This window comes from Fusarium vanettenii (genome assembly GCF_000151355.1).
Source record: "Fusarium vanettenii 77-13-4 chromosome 1 genomic scaffold NECHAsca_1_chr1_3_0, whole genome shotgun sequence".
NCBI lineage: Eukaryota > Fungi > Ascomycota > Sordariomycetes > Hypocreales > Nectriaceae > Fusarium > Fusarium vanettenii.
The window spans coordinates 1,446,234-1,468,989 of NW_003315881.1; the positions used below are offsets into that span (position 1 = coordinate 1,446,234).

The window sequence follows — 22,756 nt, forward strand, 5'->3', positions numbered from 1 at the left end:
CAGCATTGGATGCGGTAAGAAACTACCTACCTGAAGAGAGAGAAGATGTTTGATATGTGATTGAAAGATGTCAAGTTCCTTTTTTTGGTTGCGTCAAAAGATCGGAGCAAGCTTTAAAGCGGGAGGGACGAGGGGCCTTATATTCGACCAAAGCTCCGGCAGCTCGGAGGGGCATCCGATCACGCCGCCTCCAATTCGTCGGAGGGTGGAAGCCGGTGGAAAACGGCGGCTACGCCTGGGCTAACCATGGAGAGCGCGCTCTCTCTTTACAAGCGCATTACACGTGTAGGTACATGGGATCAGTTAACTGGGCGGTCCTGGGCTCCGTTGATCGGCTAACTGTCGACGTGTCTGGGGTGAGAGGGTTGGGTTTGCCCCGCAACGCGCCCTCCGGAGACGGCGGCCAGGGCCGGAGGGGTCCCGCGGTTCGGGGGATTACGTACAATTTCCTTGATGGAATTGATGGTTCTATGCTTTGAGGAAATGCTGATCGAATCATTAGAGATAGATGTAGACGATATGGGATGCAGGTCTTTCGGGGTATGTGTAGGAAGTCAACGTGTTCTTGGGCAGTTGCTCAACTTGAAGCTACTGATAGAGCATTAATGCCCACACCAAACCCCAATAAAAAGGACAATCACCAGAATTATAACAAGCTGCAAATAAATACTCAATAGAAGGCGATCAAGACAATTAAATCAAATCAATTATTCTATTTTGCAAGCTGCAGCATGGGTGTCTGCATCACCGCCATGAGAATCGTCTTACACGGCTCTTATCGATAAGCGTCGTCTTCAAGTCGGGATCAGCTCATGGTTACGCACACCTTGATAGAGCCATGTTAAGGTGACAATGCCCTGTCCAAAGGGAAGTCTGCATTTTGCACTGGTTTTAGCAGTCCCACCATGGTCACATTCCTCTTTCTCTATCTTATTGGTGTTACAACCCCCAATCTATGGTAGTGATAGCATTCAGCCCTGCTCGATCGTCCAGTAAACGATGAGCCGTGGGGTAGATCATCTAATTGGTCCCCTTTGTCGGCTCCAGTCGATAGCGCCTCTGCCCAGACAGCTAGGGCGTCCCAGTGGATGCTGGAGCACCTGTTAGTGTGAGAAGCTGTCAGACAGCTGGTAGAATAACATAAGCGGGGCAAGCCTTCACCCCCTGCATCCCATCACAGCGGGCCAAGTCACAAGGAAAAAAAGGGAAGCTAGGTGGCCAGGTTGTCCTCGACGGCAGCTCAGCTCAGCTCATCGCCAGGAACTCTTCAACTCCAATCCATTGCTTCTGCAAAGGGAGGTCTCCATCTACCCCTTTTTCTAACCATTCTTTTTCTTCTTCTTGAGGCGCGCAATTCTTTTCTGTGCGTTTGCCTCTTCAATCTGTCCTTCTATCCGCTCCTTTGTTTTATCTTCCTTTGCCCACTGCTGTTTGCTGGTTATACCTGGCCTCTGAGCCTCCTCCATCACCCCTAAGGTAAGTTCTGAGACTTATCGTTCCTTGTTGCGGCTTGTGAGACCCTGTCGCGAGGCTGCGTAAGCCCATTGCGACAAGCCTTCGAGTTTTCGCGTCGGAACCTTCTCTTTAAATTTCCCAGGAAGCAACCCTTACTGACAGCTGTGCTTCATCATAGCCTGCGCTTCACGGTCGACTCCCATCATGGCTCGCAGCTCCACGCCGCAGGGCAGCCTGCGACAGAGGGGCACTGCGTCCAAGAAGGTTTCTGATGATACTTTCAACCCCGATACTGAGCTTGACAAGCTTGCAAAGGCTGGTGCCCAGAGAGCTGGCAAGGGCGAGGGCGAGTACAAGATTGGCCTCGCCATCATCACCATTCTGGCCTTTGTCACTCGATTCTGGGGTATTAGCCACCCCAACGAGGTCGTCTTTGACGAGGTGCACTTTGGAAAGGTAAGTTGGCATTATTACCTATCGCCTAACGCGCAATGGCTAACCAATCGACTCGCAGTTTGCTTCCTACTACCTCGAGCGAACCTACTTTTTCGATGTCCACCCTCCCTTTGGAAAGCTTCTCTTCGCCTTTATGGGCTGGCTGGTCGGCTACGATGGTCACTTTCACTTCGAGAACATTGGCGACTCCTACATTGCCAACAAGGTCCCTTACGTGGCCTTCCGAGCTCTGCCCGCCATCCTCGGTGCCCTGACTGTCTCCGTCACCTACCTCATCATGTGGGAGTCTGGATACAGTCTTCCCGCCTGCATTCTCGCCGCCGGTCTGATCCTTCTTGACAATGCCCACATTGGCCAGACCCGTCTCATCCTCCTGGACGCTACCCTCGTCCTCGCCATGGCCTGCAGTCTGCTCTTCTACATCAAGTGGTACAAGCTCCGACATGAGCCCTTCTCCAGGAAGTGGTGGAAGTGGCTCATCCTGACCGGATTCGCCCTGTCCTGCGATATTTCGGTCAAGTACGTTGGTCTCTTCGCCTTTGTCACCATTGGCTCTGCTGTCATCATTGACCTCTGGGACCTGCTCAACATCAACCGACCCAATGGCGCTATCAGCCTTCAAGAGTTCGCCAAGCACTTTGCTGCCCGAGCCTTCGGTCTGATCATCATGCCCTTCCTGTTCTACCTCTTCTGGTTCCAGGTCCACTTCGCCGTCCTTAACCGCTCCGGCCCCGGTGACGACTTCATGACCCCCGAGTTCCAGGAGACCCTCAGCGACAACGTCATGCTGGCCAACTCCATTGACATCCAGTACTACGACAGCATCAGCATTCGCCACAAGGAGACCAAGACCTACCTCCACAGCCACGAGGACAAATACCCTCTTCGCTACGACGATGGCCGTGTCTCCAGCCAGGGCCAGCAGATCACCGGTTACCCCTACAACGACACCAACAACTACTGGGAGATCCTACCCATGAACGACGACAAGAAGCTGGGTCGCACCGTCAAGAACCACGACCTCGTCCGCTTGAGGCACATTGGTACCGACAAGATCCTGCTCTCTCACGATGTCGCCTCGCCCTACTACCCCACCAACCAGGAGTTCACTGCTGTCTCGATCGAGGATGCCTATGGCAAGCGCCAGAACGACACTCTCTTCGAGGTCCGAATTGAGCATGGCAAGAAGAACCAGAACTTCAAGTCCGTCTCGGGTCACTTCAAGTTCATCCACAACCCAAGCAAGGTCGCCATGTGGACTCACACCAAGCCTCTGCCTGAGTGGGGATACAAGCAGCAGGAGATCAATGGCAACAAGCAGATTGCGCCCAGCTCCAACGTCTGGATCGTTGAGGATATTCCCTCGCTGCCTGCCGACCACCCTCGCCGACAGAAGCCTGAGCGCAAGGTCAAGCAGCTGCCCTTCCTCCAGAAGTGGTTCGAGCTCCAGCGTGCCATGTTCTACCACAACAGCAAGCTTACCAGCAGCCACCCCTACTCGAGCCACCCTTACCAGTGGCCTTTCCTACTCCGCGGTGTCAGCTTCTGGACTCAGGGCGAGACCCGTCAGCAGATCTACTTCCTGGGCAACCCCTTCGGCTGGTGGCTCGCGAGCAGTCTTCTTGCTGTCTATGCTGGCATCATCCTTGCTGATCAGGTGTCTCTGCGCCGCGGCATTGATGCCCTGGACCACCGTAAGTGAATCAAAACTCCGATGATGTTCGTATACTAATAGCCCTTTAGGCACTCGTTCCCGCCTGTACAACTCGACTGGATTCTTCTTCCTCGCGTGGGCCACTCACTACTTCCCGTTCTACCTCATGGGACGTCAGCTTTTCTTGCATCATTATCTTCCAGCCCACCTAGCCTCTTGTCTCGTCGCCGGTGCTCTCCTTGAGTTCATCTTCAACTCGGAGCCTGCTGAGGAGCTGACTATCAAGGACAAGAAGGTCACCCCTAGCCCCAAGCACCACGTCACCGCCCGAGAGCGATTCGCTGGCCAGAGCATGCTTAGTGCCTGGATCGCTTGTGGTGTTGTGCTTGCTATTATCATTGCGGGCTGGTACTTCTTCCTTCCCCTGACCTATGGCTACCCTGGCCTGTCGGTTGAGCAGATTCTCCGAAGGAAGTGGCTCGGCTACGACCTGCACTTTGCCAAATAGATGGTTGCGCAAGCAGGTTGATCGACTTGTTGAAGATTTGAAGCGTCTTGAAAAGCCGATGTTGAAGTGTAGGAATATATGACTGCTCCTCAAGGGGTTTATGCAATCCCACCTTGACACATGACAAGGTCTCGGGACAGATCAGGGGTTCTGGGGAGGAATGTAACATACCTGACGAAGCAATCTCTCTTGATATGACGAAAAGGTGGAAGAGGGAGTATAGAGAAGCTAGTTGCTAATTTACTTGAGTATCTCAACTGATTGTGTCGTGTTTGCAAGCGTATGAAGCTCTCGAGTCACTCGAGGTTTCAGATTAACTAAAACAAGTATAAGGATTTGAGCTAGTCGGCTGCATATTAGCCCACATAGATGCTGTAGCTGGCGGTAGGACCGGTGAATTTACATCAGCCAAGGATCTAGATCCGCCAGCTAGGACAACCTCTATGCAACTGGCACAACATTAGGAAGGTGAAACGTTACCGACTCTGTCATAATCTCGCTGCCAATCAATACCGAGGCTGTGTACAGCACAATGTTGGTGAAATCCAGGGGGTTCACAGGTGAGGATCCCTGATGGGGGCCCCCGCAAATGATTTGCCGATTACCGATGCTTCCGGAGTCGTCCTAGTACTTGGCGCGTTATGTTTGCTTTCAACTCCCTACTAACAGCCGCGTCACACCTGAAGGCTGTGTTATGATTAGCCAAGACAAATGTCAGTCAAACAGTTGTGCTTTGCTGCCAAGTTACCTGTCACTCCTACAGGAGACTGTCTTAACTAAGCGGCGGTTTCCGTGCAGTGGGAGCATCAATCCATGATATTACTACGAGGACTAGCTCTCGGATGCGAATGCCATGGAAACATCTCGTAGCTTATGATTTACTGTCTAGTAAAATACCTACAATACACAGCCCTGTACTTGCTCGCCCAGTAAAACTAGACTTTGAATCAGTTAATTGATCAATGGTCAGCTCCATCCTTCTTTCAAGGCCTCTCAAGGTGCCCCTTGAGGCTTTGTGGAGAGCTTGCCAAGCTCTGGCCCCATTACCACATCTCGTTAAGAGAATCCCTAAGTAAGGTTCGTATTAGACCCAATGGACCCCCCAGACTTTCCATTCATGTCAATTTACGGCGTGGTTTTGATAAAGACGCGCGCTAAGTAGCCGACATGTGTCGTCTAAGCCTCGTTCCCCCACACGTGTTTGGAAGATAGGTGGAATGCAAGGAGCAGAGGGACGGGATGGCCGCCGCTGACTTTGCTGATCTCCCCATGTCAAAGCTCGAGTTGGAACGCTGCTGGCAAACATGATTACTCCCGCCCTTCACCTACGTTTCACATGAGTACTCGATTTCAATGCTTACTCGGGCTGACCGTCCAGGAAGTTCCACTAGTGTAGAACGTGGCTGGAACTCTCCCTATGATGCCGATGCCGATGCCGCCTTGCTGTCCTCCTCGCAATCGAGCTTTCGTCCCCTTCAAGGAATCATGATCTCACATGGGAACCGTCTCTTCCTGCGCCGCCTCCTCCGCTCTCGAACCACAAAGATCCTCCTCGTCCTTCTCGTCGTCGTCAACATCCTCGACGTCCTCCGAATCCACCGAAACATCCTCGATGCCGACCGCACGCCCACCCCCAAGCTCTCGCAGCCCGCAGAGCGCATCTACATTGCGAGCATGCACTTTAACAACGAGGACATTCTGAAGAAGCATTGGAATAATGCCGTCATAGAGCTTGCAAAGACGCTGCATCCTGAGAATGTCTTTGTGAGCGTCTACGAGAGCGGGAGCTGGGATAATAGCAAGGCCGAGCTGCTCAAGCTCGACAAAGAGCTGGAACGACTGGGCGTACCGCATCGCGTGGAGGTGTCAGATGTCACGCACGAGAACGAACTCAACGCCGAGAATAAAGATGAGGGGTGGATTGACACTGCGAGGGGGAAGAGGGAGCTGAGGAGGATACCATACCTTGCCAAGCTGAGGAACAAGACGCTCCGTGACCTGCTTGAACTGCACAAGAAGGGCACGCGCTTTGACAAGGTCCTCTTCCTCAACGACGTGGTCTTTACGGTATGTTTGCTCCAGTTGATGGTCTTCCGCAATGGCTTCTCACTCTTTGCGACTGGATAGACCGACGACGTCCTCAAGCTTCTCGACACCAATGGGGGCGACTACGCTGCTGCTTGCTCCCTCGACTTTTCCAAACCACCGAGTTACTACGACACATTTGCTCTAAGAGATGCTGCCGGCCAGTCACATACCACACAGTCATGGCCCTACTTCAAAAGCAGCGCATCGAGGAACGCTCTGGTTAATCATCTAGACGCCGTGCCAGTGACGAGCTGCTGGAACGGGATTGGTTAGTACAGTGTTCTTCACGGTGGTTTATATGCTGACCGGCATAGTCGTTATGCCTGCCGAACCCTTTGTTTCGTCCTCCAAGCTCCGTTTCCGTGGAGTTGCAGACTCACTTGCTGAGCATCACCTCGAAGGATCCGAGTGCTGCCTCATCCACGCTGACAACCCACTCTCAAAGACTCGCGGCGTCTACCTTAACCCCCGTGTGCGAGTGGGCTACAACATGGCCGCCTACCAGGCCGTGCACCCCGAAGAAGGAGCCTGGGTGTCAGTATGGGACATCTTTTCCGGCCTCTGGATCAACCGGCTAAAGCGCTGGACGGTGGTGACGTTTGAGAAGTGGGTGGTGAGGAGACGTATCACAAAATGGGAGAAGGAGGGCCTGGGAAGAAGGGAGCCGGGTGAGTTTTGCTTGATTAACGAGATGCAGGTTCTTGTAGCCCGTGGTTGGGCACATGTATGATGAGTTCAATGGCACGGCGAGGGAAGCAAAGCTTGCCTAGTGAGATACCCAAAAAGAAAAACATGATTCTCTTGTCTATTTATGATATGAGATACCAGCCCACGAATGGGTACCTGAGGACGTTGATAACGTCAATCCATGAGGTCAACAACCTACTCTAAGAAACACTGACTCGGAAAACAGTACGAGGATACTGCAATTTTGCAACATTCATTCATTCATCTCGGATATATCTTGTCAACTTAGGGTCCGTCCAGGTCCTGCGCCTCACGTAACCGCTCTCAGAAGAGCCGTCACTCTCAACGTCAAAGGACATGTCAGAATCAATATCCCAATAATCCCCTTCAACCCGTTTCGTTTCAGTTACCACACTTACCATCGGGGATGGTGGAGCTGGCTCTGAAGGTACTTCAACCTGACTGTTGCTGTCGTCGGCCAATCTGTCAGCCTGAGGGGCATCAGAGATAAGGGCACATGACGCTGCAATGCCATCAAGGAAGCCGTTGATGTCCTCGATTAACCCTTCAATGGTAGTAGAATCGGTTTTGGTACTAGTAGGCGAATCAGCAGGTGCATCGGGGTTGACGTCGTTGTCATCGCCCAACTTGTCGATAACAGGAGACTCGGGATGCTCATCATGCCTGTTATCGCCATCGCTGGTCATGCTCCCAATGCCAGGATCCTTAACAGGGGCAGAAGGCGACTCAGCCCGACCATCGAGACTGCTACTGCTGTCATGGCCCAAGTCTCTTCTCGTTTCAGAGGCAAGGTTAAGGACGGGAGTTAACTTGGGCGAATCGTCCTCCTGGCTCCCGTTATTATAGGGAGGGACAATGGGAGGCATCTCAGGCAACTTGTGCGCCTGGCTCCCATTCTCAGAGGGAGACTCAACCAAAGCGACTCTGGGTCGAACCATGGGGGCCAACTCAGTGTCGATGTGGAGCACGGGGCGTTGGCTGTTGACGTTGCCTCGCTTCCAGTCAATGTCCTCTTCAGCCTCTTGGTTCTTCTTAGGCACTGCGAGGCTTAGGGCATTGATGCGTTCGCTAAAGCTTTCATAGCCCGCATCCAAAGGCCAGACAGCACCAGCATATGGAAGGTCGAGGTGCCTCCAGTGATCCGTCCGACTCACACCAGAGGGGGACGACACGGTGGAGGAAGGGGGCGAGCGATCGAAACGGGTGATGTCGAGCGAAGACGGTTCCCGAGAAAACCGGCTTCTTCGTCGGATAGGGATCTCCTTGGTAGGAGGAGCAGGAGAAAAGTCGGGCGTGAAGGGCGTGCTGCCAGGGGTTCCGACAGCGAAGAGATCCAAGCCGTTTTCGTCCCTGTCAAAGTCCCTCTGGATTCTGATCGCCTGTGTTGCGCCGTACGAGATCTCGCTACCGTTGCTCGGGATGGAATATCTCATCTCACGGTCGGCCGCATCCCGGGCGGCGATGACTCCAGAGTCGTTGCCGTTGTCGAGCCAGGAGAGGGTCTCCTCGTGTCCCTTGGGCGGTTGACTTTCCAAGGATAGTCTCCTTTCGAGATACTTTCTGCGTTCGCTGTACTGCCTCTCTATGGAAGGCTTTCTTTCAGTGACATACCGTCGCTCTGAGGAAAGAGATCTCCCCGAGACGGACCTGGTCTCTGGCGCGACATCAGGGACGTCGACTGAATCGTGGACCCGTCGGACAGAGAAGCAGGGGAAAAGCTGACTGAACCACTCCAAGGCCATGATGATGATGGGTTTGTGGAAAGTTGCTTGTGGTGGCTTGTTTGTCTCTCCGAATAGTGTCCAGAGAGATATGTTGTAAGGTCGATAGTCAGGTGAGGAAGTAGTAAGGAGACTGGCTAATGACAAGACTGATTATTATACCTCTGGTAGGTTGTTCTTGATACTTGACGCCAATAAGGAACACGGTCTGTTCAGTTCCAGAATAAATTGAGAACAGAAAATACTATGGGAACGTCTTGGTTTTGCGTTCGCGTTTTGGAACATGGTCATCTTCAAAGTCTTTGTTCTTCAGAACTCTGCACCTCTCAGGAGGTGGACAACGCATGGACAACCAAACAATGACCTTGTTGCCTGAGAGCTGTGTCTTTTTCTTTCATGTTGCAAGCTAGGCAGATCACCAATAACCATGCAATCCAATATGAGATGGCCAGGTGACGGTGGGATATAAGAGTTCATGGAATGCCGCCCAGAGTTCAGAGAATACACCCTCCATAACCAGCCTCGATAGCAACAGAACTACTCCCAGATACCACAGATCACACAGCAACCATGTGTACTTACGACGGGTACAAGTATACCTGTGGACACACCATCTACGAGCGACGGTCCCCGTGCTGGGGTTGGTTCTGGGAAAAGCTGCATTTCATCGACTGTTGCTACGCACTCGTCACATGCACTGGTAGTATGCCCCCGGCCTGCGAAACACATACTCACATTACGGAAATGGACAGGAAGTGTTTCAAGTGCCATGAAGAGGATATTGAGGAACAGAGGAAGAAGCCGAGGAAGTATCAATATCCTGAAGGGGGGGCCTCCATGTTTGCCAACGCGGACCGGACACTATCTGAATATACGCAGGGAAATTACGTGTGGGATGATCCACCTGGGTTTCAAGCTCAGCAAGGGATGCAGTATCCCCAAGATCCTCCCGTGGCAGGTAGTCAACACCAAATACCTCTACCTTCGCCCGCTGTGCGGGAGTCGCGATTCAACCGAGGTCAGAGTCAAAACTTGGGAACGAAAGTGATGTCCCCGGGTCAGTTTGTTGTCCAAGATATGGCCTATCACAGAAACCTAAGCCAGTCCTCTACCAGGGATGAGCCTAGAACTAGAAGCCGCCGTCGCCACGCCTCCCAGGGACCTAGTTCTGCACCGCCTCACTCACAGCACTTTCGCTCTGAAAGGTCTCGCTCTCAACCCCGAGATGGCAGCCGTAGGGAGTCAACATCACAGGATCAGCGCCCTCGTACTCAACATCGAGATAACAATCGTCCCTCGTCAGCTAGGGAGTCGACATCACGAGGTCAGCGATCTCACTCTCAACAGCGAGACGGCAGCCGTCCCCGAGGGCGTAGGGAATCGACATCACGAGGTGAACGCCCTCCACTGTCCACTCGTGGTAGGTCTACCTACTACAACGATCCAACTCCGGCGCGCTAAGACTTTCTCAGAGTGAGAGCTTGGGCGTTGAGAAGAAAAGTCAATGTGGGCTATCAATATGGGATATCAGGTAGGTTAGGAGTTGCGGGATCTGCAAACATTATCTTGAAGTTGAGTAGTTTGAAGATGTAGTAATTGATCTGCTTGCTTAGACATATAATTCGCATCTATGACCGTGGAAGTGAAATACAATCATGACAGTGCCTAATTCTCACCTTAAATTCATATCTGATGGGAAACTTGTGTATGGACTGGTTCTTTGAGGGCTGTAGCAACACAACACAAGTAAACAAGCAAACCAACTCTTGAGCCCATCACCAAGACCACAGACTTTACCGAACTCTCTCTTAAGCCATCAAGTCAGCCTCTACTTGAGTCAAGATAAAATAAGAAAACCTATAAAGATAGACTGTGAGCCGAGAATAGTAGCACGGGTAAGCCATGCATGTCAGTGCCATGGGTCTGGTCATGGGATCACATCGCCGACTAGATTCAGAGATAATCTAACTTGAGCGGGGACAAAGATAGTACCCGAACGAAAATAAAATGCTGCCTTGAGGCCTTTCAAGGCCATCGTGATCCCTTGCAGTTAGTCCAGGAACCATGGTTAAAAATGGAGATGATGCTAGATCGAGACTTGAGATATGTAGGCAACCAGTTAATCGGGAACTTCTGCCATGCCCCTGGACCAGATGACCCCATCGTCGGAACCCATGGAGCGTGGAACTGGACTCGACATGGCATCGTCGAATCAGGGTAACCAATTCACGGGTGCCTTGACCACGGGTTGTCCTGGTTTAGATTCTTACGAGGCTATTTACGACCTAGCTCCCTTGAAGGACCAACAAAGATCTCGAAAGGTTGCAGCCACTCCGTGAGACAGCGGGGGTTGTTCCCTGTGCTAGGGTCCACAGGAAAGGATGGACGGGAACATGAAGAGACGAGAGATCTCTAAATCACTGCTAAACCAAGCCCAAAAGAACCAAAAGAAAAGAGCATACGTAGCCCCTGCGAGTCCGAAATACGGGTGCCTTGGGAATGGGGTTCGCCAGCCGAGGCACCCAAATTTGTCCCTTACGCGAGAGGGTCACGGGCAGGCTGCCCGATAAAGTCGACGGCCATTGGCTCATGGTCGGGACCTTTTTACGAGTCGACGACACTCTTGTGTTTGACCGAGCGATGCTTATGGTAGGGCTGAGGTTGAGCTTGCGTGGATACATGTGCCCTTTTGATTGAATGGCTGCATGTTTGCGTACTTTGGTGACGACTTTGCGCAACTCGGCATGTTTCTTGTCGTCTTGGCGCCAGTCGAGACTGCGATGGCTTCATAAGATCCGTACAGTTTTGTTTAGACCAGTGACATGCCAAGAACAAAACATTCGCAGACGCGTGACTAGGTGACGCAGGTTTCAGGGCCCGGCGACAACCACCACCTTTACCATCAAAGAGTCGGAGTCGCAGCAACGAACCCTAGGACGATGAGAGACGAGATGGGGCCTCAGGACGCATACCTGAGGACAGGTTGCCCGCAACAGGGATGGGAGGCGGGTGGGAATGGATCTTTGGAGGAGATTGGGGGCCGAAAATCGCGAGCGTGAACCAAAAGGGAAATCGCCGAACCGCTGATTGAGTCAACGGTGACAGGACATTTTGTTTCGCCCCGACCCCTGGTCCAGAGAAGCAGCCCTACGTGTGGATCAAGCGGAGGTGGTTGTGGTCCATTGGACGCTGGAGGGGGGCGTGAGTGCATGCAGATGAGCCCACGCAGGAGAGAGACGCTGGGTGCTCGAAGGGGCGAGGAGGACTCTTGGTCTTGGGGGACAAGAGGGAGGGAACGAGGTTATTCTGGTGCCGGCAGACTCAGACTCATCAGTGACATGCTGGTCGTGCCCCAGATCGCGTCTCAACTAGACTCATCGTAGTGGCATCGTAGGACTTTGGCCCTTGCACTCCAGATCCAATGGATCCCCCTCCAAGGAGGTCCCTCGGTGTTTGTTCCTCACCAAACGAACGATATGCATGGCAACTCGGCAGTGCAATGCCCTCTCCATCCAAATCCTTGACTTGCGACAAGGTAAAACGATTCAAAACAGATCCAAGCACGAGACTCTGGAGTTGATGTGCAAGAGTCGGTCCCCATTGATGCACCAGAGTTGCATGAAGGCTGCGCAACGCCAGGTCCATCGCAGCAGCCATCGCAGGCACAGCCGTAAAAGAGGGCTGAGGTGGAGGGTCGAGGTGCATCAACTCTCCCAACTCCTCCAACGAGAGATGGGCAAATCAAAGGATCGCGGGCTCATCCTGGCCAATGCTCGATCGTCTAGTGGAAACCTAAGCAGTCAAGGAAAGCGACTCACGAAGATGTCACGGAAGAGCGAGCTCCTACTCTCTGGCTCTGGCAGACACGGGCCATCTGGGAGATGCAAGTTGCGCCAACGGGGCAGACACCAAGAGGGAGACCCCTCGCAACGGGCGTCGATCCCTGCATCAACTCCGCAAGGCGTTTCGATAGGCTCATGGCCACGGTTGTGCCATTTGCTTTGCTCGCAGGGCAGCGCAGCAGGAGAAACACCACCAGCATCCGGCGTCATGGTCACGGCCACAGTTGAGTTCCTTTTGGTTCGGAAGACGCACCCAGAAAACAACACCATTTTTTTCATCCCACCCCCTTGCCTTGCCCTTTTCCGAACGCCGTCTCGCGTTGATGAGCATGGAACCCTCGTAAGCGACATCTGTATGTAAAGAAAAGCTCATGACTTGTCAATGAGCCTGACCAAAACAGAAAACCCCGAGGCCACGACAGCAGAATACGCAATGATGTGCATATTGGGGGCCGAAAAGTTGTACTCTTGTCTCTCTGTCTCTTCCCCAGCATTTCATCGCAGGCCTTGAAATCGTCCTGCGCATTTCGCACCCGCGCGAGCGGAGTTTCGCCGATGTGGTGCTGATGCGCCTTGAGGAGACACGGACCCGGACTGGTCTGGTCTGGTCAATCAATGGCGAATCGTCCTAACGTGACGCCGGACGGCCGACACCTGTGCGAGAGCGGGTGCGAGAGTGAGCGGGGCGGAGTTTGTGGAGACTTTCTCAAGTCGCCCGTGATAGTCGAGGCACCTTGGCCATTAACACCGATGCCAAACCCGCTGGTTCCGGCCGGCAGCGTCTGATGAGGCTCTGCGACGGATTTTGGGGGGCATCCGGGCGGAAATTGCTGTGGAATGCTCTCCCCCTCACAACAACCAACATTCTCTTTGCAGGAATCTCGGCCAGATGCCACAGTAACTCTCCCTCAAGGTGCCCCAGAAATTGTTAGTGACCCTATCGTCGTAGACTTTGCGCAGGGATCCGCCTCCTCCGCACAGGCTACGCCTCAGCCCGCGGCGCCCCCTAATCCTAATTGGGCCGGGTTTCCAGGCAGCAGTCTGCCATGGGCTGAGAGGGCGGTCTCCCAGCTTGGTTTCTAAGCACATTGGGGAAAGTGGCATTAACCCCCAAATCCAACACTTCGCCCTCCATCAATCCAACTCCCTCCCTTCTTCTTCCCTTCCCATCGTCGTTGCCGTCGTTGTCCTGAGGCCGCCGTCGTCAATCGATTCTTCTGCGTCTTTAACCACCCCGGCTCTCGTCTTACGGACCCTGCACACCCTGCGTCGCTTGGCAACACGCCCCCCTTTGCCATCCCTCATATACCCTTTTACGCCCCGTCCTCTTCTGTCCAGTTCCACTCGCCTCTCTCTGCATCCCCCTACGACTTGATATCCAACATTTTCCGTTTCAACCGCCGACTCACGCGCTCGTCGTCTCGTCAAACCAAACGATCCTGCCGAACCTTGCCGGGTCATCTTTCCGCGTGAGAAATATATCTGTTTGGTCCCGACTCGTTCATCCGCCGCCTTCCCTGTCATCCTCTTGGTCGTCTCGCGCCACCCACCGCACCTCGACTTGTTGACGACAGGATTGACATCTGCTGCGCGCCCTTGCATCTCTATCACTTGGTACGGTTCATATTTTATCTCGTCTTGGTCTTCGATTTCCATCTCGTCACGCCGAAATTGTTTCCTTTCCGGTTTCTTCCCCCAGACATTTACCAAACAACCCGGCATTGGTCAATCCCCCCAAACCCAAACCTGGACTCGGTCAACGTCTAGGCCTTTTCATCCCTCTTGGGTGTGAGAATTAGGAACCTCGACTGTGACTCACCATCCCGTCCTCCACTATCAAGCACTTGCTTGCATCCAAGATCGATCTTGTCAACTAACGGGACTCCCCGTTGCAGCTTCAAAGACACCCGTGGCTATCGGTCGACTGTCCTGTCGACTTGTACCCACCTCTCAGGTCTAAGCCATGTCCTTCTCCCACCCACGTCGAAGGACTCCGGTGACTCGCCCGGGCAGCGACACCGAGAATGCCTTGTCCCTTAAGACCAACTCGACCCTCCGTAAGGGTGCAACCTTTCACTCTCCTACTTCTCCTGTCTCTTCAGCTTCGGACCTCACCTTTGTCCCTCCTCGCCTGTCTCGATCCCAGTCTCACTTGGATGATGTCGTCGATGCCAACCGACGTCGCATCGCCTTGACCTTGAACGACATCGACGAGGCTCTGGCCAAGACCGAAGAGCTCTCTCTGTCGCCCAGGTCCCCCAAGAGCAAGCCCAAGTCTCTTCGAGACACCAGCTTGCCCATCCCTCGTGGCTTCCTCGAGGGACCCATCGTCGACCCAGCCATGGCTAAAGAAGCTGAGAGGCGCGTATTGCGTCCTCGTTCTGTCCGACGCTCACGGCACCATGCTTCCGACAGCGGTCTTGGGACTTCGGTAGCTTCCACAAACGAGAAGCATGCTGCAGTCACTCAGTCAAAGGAGACAAAGACTCGCTCCGCCATCACAAGATCTGCAGCTGCTTCCTCAGCAGAGAAGCTTCCCTCCCTCGGCTCAAAGGCCATCAACCGCATTCACGAGCACACATTGCGCCCACTGTTGGCCAAGCCAACTCTCAAGGACTTTGAGCCCATCGTCCTTGACATCCCACGAAGAATTCGATCAAAGGAAATTATTTGCCTGCGAGATCTTGAAAAGACCTTGATCTTTATGGCACCGGTAAGTCAGCTTCTGACTGATAATGGCGTTTGGGGAAATACTTATCGGATGCTGTGTTTGAAGGAGAGGACCAAGTCCGCCGCCTTGTACCTCGATTTCTGCCTTACCTCCGTCCGATGCATTCAAGCGACCGTCGAATATCTCAGCGACCGCGAACAAATTCGACCTGCTGATCGGCCTTACACTAACGGATATTTCATCGACCTGAAGGACCAGATTCTTGAATACGGAAAGCAGCTCGCCGCCAAGAACAACGGCGACGACATGGATGTCGACGCGTATGTACCCAGCTTTGTTCCTCTGGACTACCCAACTAACTCATGCCCAAGATCTGATGAGATCAAGCTCATCGGTGGTATTGCTGAGAACGGACGTCCCGCTGAGCTCGTCCGCGTCCGAAAGGACGGCACCTACATTTCCCTGGAGACCGGTGAGCCCGTCGAGGTAGACGAGGCTCCTATGAAGATGAAGCGCTCCCTGAGCCAGCAGCTGGAGGACGAGGAGGAGATCCAGCGATCCATGGCTCGCCGCAAGAAGAACGCCTCCCCCGAGGAGTTGGCCCCCAAGAGGTGCCGTGAGCCTGGATGCAACAAGGAGTTCAAGCGCCCCTGCGACCTGACCAAGCACGAGAAGACACACTCTCGACCCTGGAAGTGCCCCGTCCCTACTTGCAAGTACCACACCTACGGATGGCCTACTGAGAAGGAGATGGATCGTCACCACAACGACAAGCACTCGGATGCTCCCGCCATGTACGAGTGCCTCTTCAAGCCTTGCCCTTATAAGTCTAAGCGCGAGTCCAACTGCAAACAACACATGGAGAAGGCTCATGGCTGGCACTACGTCCGAACCAAGACCAACGGCAAGAAGCTTCCTGGCAAGCCCGCCAGCTCCACCCAGCAAACTCCTCCTCTGGTCAACGTCTCGACTCCCTCCACCACTCCCACCTACAGCGGCGTTCCCACTCCTCCTCAGCACGACGTTACACAGTTCGTTGGCACTGACTTCCCTCTCTACCCCAACGAGTCGGACTGGATGTCGATCAACAACATTCCTGCCGAGTCCCTTGATCTGGACTTGACTCTCGACAGCACTTCTCCCGCCTCGGCCAGCCCGTACGAGCAGTATGCTCCTTACCAGAACGGCTCGGCCTTCATCCTCGACAATGAGGACCTGTACGCTGCCCACATGCAGCTGCCAACTCAGCTCCCTACGCAGGACCAGATGGCATTCTACAACCCCAACCCTAAGATGATGGCTCAGCAGCTGCCCATCTACCAGGCACCTCAGCCTGTCACTGTTCCCACTGGCGCCCCACACTTTTCGCCAACTGGCCAGGAGACGGCTATGCTCTTCACCCCTAATTCACTACGAGACGTTGATGAAGGATTCGATGACTCCTTCGGTGGAGAGGGAATGGACTTCCCACTCTTCCCTAGCGGAAACGGCATGACAAACAAGGCAAACGAGTACCAGCAGCCACTCTTTGGCGAAATCCCCAGCGCCAACCTTGGTTTCTCTCAGACCTCGCAGCAGGACCTCTTCCAGATGGACCTGTCCAACATGGACTTCCAGCAGAACTTCACGGACTAGATGCCTGAAGTTTCAGAGGAGCCTCGTGTGAAGGTGGAGAAATAAAAGAGCACAAGGCTCGAGATTGTATCATGCCCCCCTTAAAATTACCAATGAGTTTTTTGGTTTACGATTTATGACGGACTTTTCTCAGGCCATCGACAGTGATGAGGCCTTTCATGTAATATGAGCAGATTTTACTTGCCCCTTACGTTAGCTTTGCTTGCTTTGTTGCTCGCTGCCGTCTTCCAGAGACGAGGGGAGATGGGGGTTTGAGAATGGAGGGGAGATTGAGTGACCAAATTGGGTATCAGAACACGCAACACATCACTACACAACACCATATGACACTGCACGGTTCGGTTTTTGCGAGATCTGGTTTTCACTGGTATAGAGTTCGCCCCTCTCTCGTACAGTATTCTTAGGGATAGAAATACACCCATCAAGCACTGGTTCTCAACCTTGACGTGTGACTGTGATTGTAGGCTTACTTTCGTCCGAACTATGCAAGGATTACATGAGGTAGATGATATTCGTTTGTCAGCTATTGGGTGGCAACTTTGCGCGTTACCGTAAGCAGGAGTCGGTCTAGATGCTTGGTGAAACTCGACTTGAAGGCCATCTTGTCCTACCATGTTGAGGCCAGCTTAAGCATGAGTCTAGATCAGATTTATCTGAATAATCAACTACAGCTTCCCGTACTTGCCGGATCCCCCTCTACAAAGCCCGGGTGATCAACTTGTCCAAGAGTGGGTGTACTCGATGCTTGGGCAAGTTGTGCCATCAACGGTGAAAGTGGCAGGTTTGTTTTTAGATCACGGGTCAGTCTGAACTGGCGGTAATCCAGAAGGTCGAGAAATACAATGACTATCATTGATCAGTAGAGGGTCTGACAGTGGCTACCAATCCAGATCTCAACGGGGGGCACGGAGTAGCACACTCTACAGTCGGGCAACTCATGTCGCCCATGCCTCACCAAGACGTTTGCTTTTCTTTTTGCTATGTTTGTACTTTGGCTGTACTTTCATGCTCGTGGTATCTTTGTACATCACATGTTTTGATGGGAGACTCGCTGTCGTTATCATCTCGACCATGGACTAGAACGTCAACGGGTAGCTCAACTTCCACTTAAGCCCTTTATCGCCAAAAGCACGAGTTCTGACCATATTTCCGGTGATATCATATGTTGTAGGCCATTTAGAAATTCCCTTTAGCTTTGGATCGCCAGGTTTTGACTTTTTGGTGTTGAGCCCAACCTGTCCCTCGATGCTAGAGCACGGTTACAACTGTCATGCGTGACAACAACAAAGTCTATATTGACCTCTGTGCTGTTATTAGTTCAGCGATCGAGTTACATATGTGTAGTCATGGGGCTCCTGGGACTGAGTGTGTTTTCTGTCGTGCTCATTACTCGAGACCTGGCTCCTAGGACCCGGCTTGTTGAGCTCGCTGCAACCCTCAACCCTTCCTGGTCGTCTTCACTCTAGGTTGATCACGAGGACACCCGGGCTTGCATTTCAAAGCCAGTCCCTAAGTTTACTGTCGGTTTCTTGAACTCACACATTCATCAACAGGCAAGGTTTATTTCTGTTGGTTATGTCTAATTGTCTTGCTACCGACATACCACCGACACGACACTCGTCATTTTCGTAACGGAAATCTGACTCCGTGACTGTATACTTTGACACCCGCGTGCTCAACGACAGACGTTTCTCTTCCTTGTATGAGAACTGTTCATTAGGTTTTTTTATGGTGTTGGTAGGGTGTTGACAAATCCATGTGTGCAGGATTCGCCTTGAAAATAACAACTCAACCATCAATGCTTCAGCACCGCTTATGACTGGAAAGACTAAGCATTATTCAGATGAATCACAAAGATGGAATCGAAATATACAGAGTAAAATACATACTAAATATTTCTTGTTCATAATGGCAACAATCTATCGCCCTGGGTTTCTCGACATGATGGTCTAGGGTAGCAAAGTGGAGTCGTGCAATTTCGGTCCCATTGCGCGAAGGCCAAGATCCATGAATGTTCATCCCTCACGCGTTCTCAACTTCCAGCAGCAACACGCGCAAAATGTGCGGCATTCACGCCGTCATCTCATCCAACGCTAGCGATCGAATTTCTCCTGGACTGGAGCGATGTCTCATCAACCGAGGACCAGATCATACAGGAACTGTACAGGCTCAGATCGACGGTAGTGAACCCAACCAAGCTGGCCTTTTCTTGACATTTACGTCGACCGTACTGTCGCTACGAGGAGATCACATTGCTAAGCAGCCACTCACCGATCCTACTTCTGGGTCGGTCCTCTGCTGGAATGGCGAGGCATGGGGTATTCGAGGAGAACCGGTTCAAGGCAATGACGGCGAAGCAGTCCTCGCCCTGTTAGCTGAGGCAAGCCGTAGTGCGGCACACACGCCAGGCCAGATCCTCGATGTCTTGCGAGCCATAGAAGGGCCTTTCGCTTTTATCTACCTGGACAAACCGGCGAAGCGGCTCTATTATGGGCGTGACCGCCTGGGCCGTCGGTCACTGCTCATCAAAGAGGGGATGCCATTTGCCCTGTCGAGCATCGCTGAGACGCCCGTCGAAGGATGGAGCGAGGTTGAGGCTGATGGATGCTATACTATTGAGCTTGGAGAGGCTGCGGCTAGCGGAATGGTACCTGTGCGACATGACTGGACACCAGACATATCCATGGTGAGTCATGTGTGAGTATACGCCCCGAAAAGCCTGCTACTTACGTCTCCAGGTCTCGAGCATCGGCGTCTTCAATGAAGAGGTCCCTCAGCAAGCTACCAGACTTGCTCCGGACTCAGTATCTGTGCAGGACCTACATTCGCATCTCGTCGAGTCACTCAAACTTCGAGTCCTGGACGTGCCACTGCCACCAAAGGCATCTCATACTGATGCAAGAGTTGCGGTGCTGTTCTCGGGAGGTCTCGACTGCACTGTGCTTGCGCGACTTGCTCATGATCTTATCCCCCTTGACCAGTCCATCGACCTGATCAATGTGGCGTTTGAGAACCCCAGAATAGCTGCTCAGTTCCCAGGATGTTCTCGAGATGATCTCTATGAGAAGTGCCCTGACCGGTTGACGGGACGGAGTGCCTTTGCAGAGCTCAGTCGAGTTTGTCCTGAGAGGAACTGGCGGTTTGTAGCAGTATGACTATCTTGACCCTCTGGCATTTTGTTTATTGACCACCACAGGCGAACGTGCCATATACAGAGAATCTCGAGCACAGAGCCGATATTATCAGGCTCATATACCCCCACAACACAGAGATGGACCTGTCGATTGCGTGCGCGCTGTACTTTGCCGCCAGAGGACAGGGACTAAGCGAGACGATAGGCGAGCCAACGCCACAGCAGTACAGCACAACCGCGCGCGTATTGCTGTCCGGGCTGGGCGCCGACGAGCTGTTTGGTGGATATGGCCGACATGGCGTAGCGTACACGCAGCGCGGCTACTCAGGCCTTGTCCAGGAGCTGAAACTGGACGTGGGCCGTTTGGGAAAGCGAAATCTCGGACGTGATGACCGGGTTATGGCACACTGGGGCCGAGAAGTGAGGTTCCCGTTCCTGGACGAGCGATTTGTCAAGTGGGCAATCGAATGTCCTGTATGGGAGAAGTGTGACTTTGAGAACAGCAGCGGCGAAGGATCTCTGGACGCAGAGAAACGAGTGCTGCGACTGGTAGCCCAGTCTCTTGGCATGAGCACGGTCTCGCGGGAGAAGAAGAGGGCGGTAAGTGCACGGCCGATTGTTCTGTTTCCATGTGTATTGACAAGCTTGGCTAGATACAATTCGGGGCTCGGACGGCCAAGATGGAGAGTAGCAAGGTCAAGGGGACGACGCTGTTGTCTACTTGAAGTCGGGCAGTCGAGTGACTGCAAAGAAGAGCAAGGAACTCGGCAGTGATGATTCTCAGATACTTCCGAGGCAATTGCAAACCATGGGCCAACACGAGGTGGGCGAGTGTGTGTTTGCTGGCTAGTACAGCTAACCCTCCGCTAGTCTGGTGTTTTATTGCATGGGCATTGCCAATGAAGTCGTAAAGGCAAGTCTGAGCCGAGCAGGATGGATGATTAGACATTATAGCGTGGTGTTTTGCAGGTAGATGGGGGAGTAATAAGACAAAATTCAGGTACAAGGGCAAGTTTCGCTCAGATATCACCTCACTTGGATGCATGACAGTTGTAGGGGACGTCAATGGATGTCAATCAATGGACGGTAGCCATGTGTTTTGTGTGTGTAGGTGTGCGCCCCTTGCATTGTAACCTGAGACGCATCATGTGGTGTTGAGGGGGGAGGGAGCCAGTGAGAGACTGTAACTCTTGGCAGCTCGTGCTGACAGGGGAAGCTTGGCAGGCGAGACAAAAACACGTGCGATAAGAATGAACAGACCGAATTGGATCAGGCATGACATTGTTTTGATAGAAACAAAACAGACAAGTCGATTGAAGCGGTAAGGGGTGACCAAATATAGAGTAGAGCTGGCTATCTAGAGTATCAAATGGCGGTGGTCAACTGAAAATAGTGGCTTGAGTGGTGCGACATGCCCCTGCCTCTTTCTGCTGCTCCTGCCTGCTCCTGCCTTGATGCTGGGCGTTTATCGCATCGATACGAGGAGGAAGGAGCTCCGGCGCTTCCACTCGCTGGCTGTCAGTGTCGGAGAGTTGCCGTCTTGTCCCGTTCTTGACCTTTCCCCGTCTTTTGCGCGCGCCAAAAATTGTCGATAATGGATCGATGAATCGATTGATTCTTTGCTGCCTCTTTTTTTTTTTCTTTCTCTTTTTATTGTTCCGTTCGTTCTCTTTTTGAGGATATTCTTTCGTTTCCTCCTTCTCTCGTTATTTATCCCGTTCATTTCAATTGATTCTAGCGCTCATTCATTCTCCGCTGTTTCTTTTTTGCCTCTTTTGATCAACACCATCTTTTTTGTTACTATTTCCATCTTTTGATCCTATTCGCATCCTTCGGCACACGTCACAACACCGATACGAGGCCTCTCAATGCTTCACTGAAACACACACACTTCTACACTTCTACATTACTATACCCCTCTATGTTCGGCTTCATCCAGGTCAGGGACCGGGATTCCTCTTCTACAAACGCCAGCCTGTCCGCGACAGGTATCAGCATCTTCAACCACCTAGAATCTGACGACGACGCCATGCGCAAGGGAAATCGCCCTCCGCCGCTGAACCTCAGCATCGTGACCCGGCCGAGGTCACTGCCCCGGGTATCCAGGACACCCGTGCTCCTGGCAAAGGAGCTCACGCCCCTGCTGACTCCCCTTCCTGAGGAAGAGGTCGAGGAGGACCCGCAGGGCCCGGTGGTTCGCGCCGTGAGGATATCTGTCGATTTCCTGCAGGTTGTTTCATGCATGCTGGTGATGTTGATGCTGGGCATCTTCATGGCATCGTACGCGGGGGCTGCATCGTCAAGTTATGGGTAAGTTGGGAGCCTGATGGGAGGGATAGCCTAGAGAGGTAGAAGACAAGTCAGAACAAGATCACTAACCTTGAGGGAACTGTAGAATCAGAGCCTCGATACTCATGGCAGCATTGGCCTGCGATGTCGGCCTCGGCATCTGCTCTATCCGCTTCTACGATCAGCCATGGCCCCGCGTCGCTGTGGTGCTCCGGATGCTCACCGCGGCGGTCCTCGTTGGGAGCCTAGTAGGCTTTGTTGCAGCGGAAAGAGTGTTTCCGGCAGACTACACGTACTGGAACTTGGCATCCTCGCAATCCGGCGGGCCGGTGTTGGGTCTTGTCTCTGCAATTCTGTAAGTCTCAGCTTGAGCCCATCATATCCCAGTCTCTTGTGCTCTCCACAACAGCGGGAAAGACATTTTTTTCTTGTGTAAAGTTTGTTGACTGACTCGGCGATAGGGGTTGGGACCTGGTCCATGTTTTGTTGTCTCAGCGGATCGTCGGCTGTTGGTTGTGGATGCAGTGCTGGTGGCAACGGCTGCGGATGAGGCGGCGGTGCATGACAGCTGGAGCTCGGGGACGGGCGAGGAAGAT

At 52.8% G+C, this 22,756-nt stretch overlaps 6 protein-coding genes across 6 annotated transcripts; 5 read left to right on the forward strand and 1 right to left on the reverse strand.

Annotated features, from left to right (window-relative positions):
• Positions 1–1,659: 1,659 nt before the first annotated feature.
• Positions 1,660–4,073, forward strand: NECHADRAFT_31759 (glycosyltransferase family 39; the record flags this gene model as incomplete). Its single annotated transcript, XM_003053495.1, has 3 exons — positions 1,660–1,911; positions 1,970–3,609; positions 3,647–4,073. 3 exons carry the CDS (start codon positions 1,660–1,662, stop codon positions 4,071–4,073), a joined length of 2,319 nt encoding a protein of 772 aa, XP_003053541.1.
• Positions 4,074–5,558: 1,485 nt separating this feature from the next.
• Positions 5,559–6,891, forward strand: NECHADRAFT_90076 (uncharacterized protein; the record flags this gene model as incomplete). The annotated part of the gene is made up of 3 exons (XM_003053496.1): positions 5,559–6,140; positions 6,201–6,429; positions 6,476–6,891. The coding sequence occupies 3 exons, from the start codon at positions 5,559–5,561 to the stop codon at positions 6,889–6,891; spliced, it is 1,227 nt and encodes a 408-aa protein (XP_003053542.1).
• Positions 6,892–7,158: 267 nt separating this feature from the next.
• Positions 7,159–8,611, reverse strand: NECHADRAFT_74799 (uncharacterized protein; the record flags this gene model as incomplete). The annotated part of the gene is made up of 2 exons (XM_003054215.1): positions 7,159–7,233; positions 7,268–8,611. 2 exons carry the CDS (start codon positions 8,609–8,611, stop codon positions 7,159–7,161), a joined length of 1,419 nt encoding a protein of 472 aa, XP_003054261.1.
• Positions 8,612–14,395: 5,784 nt separating this feature from the next.
• On the forward strand, positions 14,396–17,153 carry NECHADRAFT_57385 (uncharacterized protein; the record flags this gene model as incomplete). The annotated part of the gene is made up of 3 exons (XM_003053497.1): positions 14,396–15,145; positions 15,209–15,423; positions 15,475–17,153. The coding sequence occupies 3 exons, from the start codon at positions 14,396–14,398 to the stop codon at positions 16,736–16,738; spliced, it is 2,229 nt and encodes a 742-aa protein (XP_003053543.1). The 3' UTR covers positions 16,739–17,153.
• Positions 17,154–18,797: 1,644 nt separating this feature from the next.
• Positions 18,798–20,596, forward strand: NECHADRAFT_90078 (uncharacterized protein; the record flags this gene model as incomplete). The annotated part of the gene is made up of 4 exons (XM_003053498.1): positions 18,798–19,424; positions 19,477–19,887; positions 19,935–20,471; positions 20,525–20,596. The coding sequence occupies 4 exons, from the start codon at positions 18,798–18,800 to the stop codon at positions 20,594–20,596; spliced, it is 1,647 nt and encodes a 548-aa protein (XP_003053544.1).
• Positions 20,597–21,792: 1,196 nt separating this feature from the next.
• On the forward strand, positions 21,793–22,710 carry NECHADRAFT_74802 (uncharacterized protein; the record flags this gene model as incomplete). The annotated part of the gene is made up of 3 exons (XM_003053499.1): positions 21,793–22,181; positions 22,267–22,515; positions 22,686–22,710. 3 exons carry the CDS (start codon positions 21,793–21,795, stop codon positions 22,708–22,710), a joined length of 663 nt encoding a protein of 220 aa, XP_003053545.1.
• Between the last annotated feature and the right edge of the window lie 46 nt (positions 22,711–22,756).